The 4,639-nt window shown below is 31.3% G+C and overlaps 1 protein-coding gene across 2 annotated transcripts; it reads right to left on the reverse strand.

Moving 5' to 3' along the window:
- Nucleotides 1-1,052: 1,052 nt before the first annotated feature.
- LOC111880869 (serine/threonine-protein kinase WNK8) lies at nucleotides 1,053-4,089 on the reverse strand. 2 transcript variants are annotated; one of them, XM_023877278.3, is made up of 7 exons: nucleotides 3,443-4,089; nucleotides 3,136-3,173; nucleotides 2,753-2,980; nucleotides 2,441-2,661; nucleotides 2,211-2,368; nucleotides 1,759-2,125; nucleotides 1,053-1,672 (listed from the first exon to the last, which is right to left on the reverse strand). In XM_023877278.3, exons 1-7 carry the CDS (start codon nucleotides 3,566-3,568, stop codon nucleotides 1,260-1,262), a joined length of 1,551 nt encoding a protein of 516 aa, XP_023733046.1. In that variant the 5' UTR covers nucleotides 3,569-4,089; the 3' UTR covers nucleotides 1,053-1,259. The 2 variants fall into 2 exon arrangements, with proteins under 2 accessions (XP_023733046.1, XP_023733047.1); XM_023877279.3 differs by lacking the exon at nucleotides 3,136-3,173 and having other exon boundaries at nucleotides 3,443-3,582.
- Between the last annotated feature and the right edge of the window lie 550 nt (nucleotides 4,090-4,639).

Raw genomic sequence — 4,639 nt, forward strand, 5'->3', positions numbered from 1 at the left:
TTATTCTTATGTTATGTTGATACATGTATGTTCATTCTTTAATATTGGTTCCTGAAGTTATATATGTTCATTATTGTAAGTATGTATAATCAGAAAAAGTTATGTCTACGTATTCATGAGTAAAGTTAGGTTATTGTATATGTGTTCTCTCGGACTATGGTTTCTTATTGTATGTTTATATTCTTTAAGTTAGGTAAGTTCATTCTTGTAAGAATGAATAATCAAATAAAGTTTTGTATAGTTTCTTTATCAGCTTTTAACTCTATAATTTGGAGAATCAAATTCAAATCCTGAATTGATTGAAATCGTATGTGATTGTTTGGTTAGTAGCAAGAATATCTCACATGCCTTATTTGATTGTTAACAAAATGACATAATTAGCCTTAAAACCGTTTTGAGCTTATTAATTACATAGGATAATCATTTTTTAAATTTCCAAAAATGATTGGACCACAAAGGATTCCTACATCCAAACAATAATTACAATCCACATTATAACCTAACCATATATATATATATATATATATATATATATATATATATATATATATATATATATATATATATATATATATATATATATATATATATATATATAGGGTTAGGTTCAATGGAAAATGAACAATTAGGACAACATATGCCGGAACCAATGATAAGTGACACGTGTCCATTTCTTTATTCATAAGCAATGTATTATGGAAGTTATTTATGTAGTTATTTCAAAGTGATGTGTTTTCATGCTTTTATTGGTTCCAACATGTGTTGCCCTAATTGTTTATTTTCCATATAACCTTTCCCTATATATATATATATATATATATATATATATATATATATATATATATATATAATATATATATATATATATATATATATATATATATATTATAAAAAAATATATTCTTTTGAATTTTTATATCTTATATAACTTTTCAATTGTATAACTTTTTCAATTATACAACTTTTAACTAATATGTCAATTATAGTCTTAGGGTTTGATAACAATATTCAAAGTAATGGAACTTGGAACAAAAGCAAAAAGACACAAGAGATTATGTTAAAAAAAACAATTCAAGATTAATCAATTATCATCATCATCATCATCAAAGAATTCATCAAAACCTCCAAAACCAACATCTCTACAACCTAAAAAAAACCAAAGAAAATCAAAACACCCAAATCACCAGAAAAACAAAACCTCCAACAAAGCAAGTCATCATCCAAATCTCTAAAAAGCTAATAAGTCTTTACACCAAAAGTCAGAAAACCGCCACCTTCTTCTTCAACACATGTCTCTTCTTAGCATCAGCAATCGCAGATTCCTTGCACTTCAATAACTCACTACAAAACTGATCATACTGAGCGTTAATATCATAAAGTTCTTGCTTCAAATCTTCACACGCATCTTCTTCCACCTCACAATCTTCATGCGACATGTCATCATTGGACATGATTATAGAACCTTCCGAAGAGCTTATGATTCCACTTGAGTTGGATTTTGGGACTGAAGGTTTCCATGTTGGCTCAAATTTCATCATCAGTTCATCAATCAGCTCAGCAATCACAGCAACTTCTTCATGTATTAAATCCAGCTGTTCCACCATTTCAAGAGCTATTGAATGTGCTGTATCCACATCTATATAAACCATGAACTGAATGTTCCTCGCTGTACCTGTTAAAAACAAACATAAATATTAAAAAAAAAAATTATATATTTCAATAAATAAAGAATGGTTGTTTATGTTGTTGATTTCTTACTAGTGAAATCATCTATTCTCAAGTTTAAATAGATAGAGTTATTTTCATTCTTCTCCCCTCTGAGTCTAATTTCATTTCTCTCATTCAGACACTGCAACTCAAGGGAATGAAGACGTGGGCTGCTGCTGCTGCTATTGTTGCTCTTATTGTCAATCTCCATTGGAGACAGGTTGACTTTTGGTAAGTTTGTTGACTTTATCTTGACAGGCTGGCATACACGCTCCTTCATGTTGCTATCAGGGTTAAGAAATGGATCTTTCAAAAGCTCTTTTGCAGGTAGCCTCTCAGAAACTGGAACCAAACACTTCTCTATGAATTCCTTCACTTCTGGATCTTTCACTTTTGATAGACCCAAAGGCTTTATACCCTGAAATACATATTTTCATATATAAAAATTATAATTACAAGTCTCTATGTGACATGAAACACAAAAGATAATAACCAACACTTACTGAAGAAACTTTCTTGTAGATTTGTGCTTGATTTCTGCATTCACTGTAGGGATATTCACAAGTGATCAACTCTAATATGCACATTCCAAATGAATAAATGTCGACAAGTTCGTTGTATTCTTCTTCATAGAGTTCTGGAGCCATGAATTCAGGAGTTCCTGTAATGAAACAAACCAATTAAAGTGTTTGCTAGATTGAGATTTATGAAAAGGTATGGATTGATCGATTACCAATTAAACTTTTGGCAGTAGGGCGCAGCATTAGGGTTGCTAATCCAAGATCACCAATTTTGACTTCTCCATGATTTCCATTGACAAAAATGTTGTCACATTTCAAATCTCTATGAATAATAGGTGGTTCATGACTGTGGAGATACACCAGTCCTTTAAGAATCTGTCTGGCCCAATTCTTGATAGCCTTCAAATCAACACTCTTATGTTTCTTGCGATATCTGATTAAAAATGTAAACATAGTTTAGTTCTTGTTCATTGATTTAAATGGTATATAAGTACAAGAGAAAGAACACGAGGAAGATGACTTACTGTCTTAAACTCCCGGAAGTGAATAATTCAGTGATCATGTTGATAGTTTTCTTCTCATCATCCACCCAAGAAACATATGATTTGATTATGTTTTCATGTTTTAGTGTTCTCAGTAAGTGAACCTCTGAATAAACTCTTTCTAGATGTTCTGGAGATTGCATAGCATCATCCAGTCTCACTTGGTTCCAGGCGATTTCAATTCCTTCAATTTCATCAAATCCCTTGTAGCTGTTCGTATCAAGAAAAGAAACATAAATAAGTAAGGATTGTTATGTTAAAGAACAAAATAGTAGAAGATCATATCAGTACAATAAAGTTATATCTACAATTAGAATATACAAAGTTATAGATAAGGAAAAGAGTTAGAAGTCAAGAAATCATACACAGTCTTGAATGCTCCTCTCCCCAGCATTTCATTATACTGAAGAAAGAAAACAGAAAGAGCTAAGAAACTGGTAATTACTCACTACGGCCAATAAACCTTATAGTAAAACTTCAACGTTTATAACATAATATACTAAGGAATATACGGTTAAATTCTAGTGAATAGCATGATATGTTTTGAGATGAGCCCAATCGTACGTTTGCTTCAACAAAGCATATGAATAAATAACGATGAAAACACTTGTACTCCAGCATCATGAATAATTTTGCTCTTATTGAACAATATGCATTGAAAATTGATCTTACCCGAATGTAACGATTGTTAGGGCATCTTTCCAAAACATCAGCATCCTCGAGCTCTGGCTTCGCATTCAGTTTCAGTTTCGAAAGCAAATCATTCTCAGGAACCAAAAAACTCACTCCTGAAGCCATCAGTAACAACAATTACAAGGTAACGGATCCGTAAAACGTAGAAGAAAACGGCAGCCGACGAACGAGCGAAAACGAGAGAAAACGACTATAGTTGGCGGTGTTCAGAAAACGCTTCGCAGGCAACGTAGAAAGAATCGATGGATGATCGGATTCTAAAGTAGATTCCAGCAAAACTCATCGGCAATAATGTGTGCGAATTCTTCGAAAGAATCGAAATTCTGGAAACCAGTCGCGTTTCTTCTCCAAATAAACTAGACATGCCTCGAAATCTTCAGATCCCCAACCATGCATATACACATATATGATGAAACTACTTTGGATGCAAGCAATGCGATTGTGACAAGAATAAAGGAAATCAGAACCCAAAAATCAATCCTCCTTACGATAATTAAGAAGCAGAATATAGGATTGTTCGCGAGTAGGAATCGAGGGAATCAATTTTCGTAGGTTGGAAGGCAAGCATTGACAGATTTATAAAACCCTAATCCCCAATTTCCAGCGAGGAAACCGTAGTCTTTTAACAACATAATCTTGCCTAATTTAAGAAAAAGTAAATTGCATATGTCGTCCCTACACTATTAAACAATGTTCATATATAACTACAAAATTTTTTCTTTTCGTATATTGTTTCAAAACGGTTGTTTTTATAACTTTTTTGTCTTCTTATTTTCAAATACCATAACTTTTTCTTAGAGTATACATTTGTATATTTTAGAAGTGATTATTGTAATTATAGATAATCAAAGCTAGTGGTAGTTACGGATTTTTATATTTATCCTAAAATATCTACAATTTCAACAACAAATCAAATCATATCATATCAAATATCCTATGTGTAGTATATCAATTATCAAAACACCTTCTAAAAAAAATAAAAGGTGTAAAAAAAATTATTCTCTTAATCGTTATCTCTATCTTTTTTTATCTTCGTTTTTATTCACCGGCTTTTTTTAATATCTTTCCAATATAAAATAACTACTTGTTATAAGATCATCTTTAAATAAATAAATAAAGTTAAATAAAAAACCTAGGAAACGTGTATCTCACTTTTCTTCCCTTTCTTCAAGATTG

Source organism: Lactuca sativa, chromosome 6 (assembly GCF_002870075.4).
Source record: "Lactuca sativa cultivar Salinas chromosome 6, Lsat_Salinas_v11, whole genome shotgun sequence".
In the NCBI taxonomy this organism is placed as follows: Eukaryota; Viridiplantae; Streptophyta; class Magnoliopsida; order Asterales; family Asteraceae; genus Lactuca; species Lactuca sativa.

What these genes read in the sequence shown, in the direction of transcription:
- LOC111880869 (XM_023877278.3), bottom strand. Translation starts at nt 3,568, where the DNA reads ATGGCTTCAGGAGTGAGTTTTTTGGTTCCTGAGAATGATTTGCTTTCG. An exon ending in CTAACAATCGTTACATTCGG is followed by an intron (nt 3,174 to 3,442) that starts GTAAGATCAATT and finishes TTCTTTCTTCAG; the next exon opens with TATAATGAAATGCTGGGGAG. An exon ending in ACTTCCGGGAGTTTAAGACA is followed by an intron (nt 2,662 to 2,752) that starts GTAAGTCATCTT and finishes ATTTTTAATCAG; the next exon opens with ATATCGCAAGAAACATAAGA.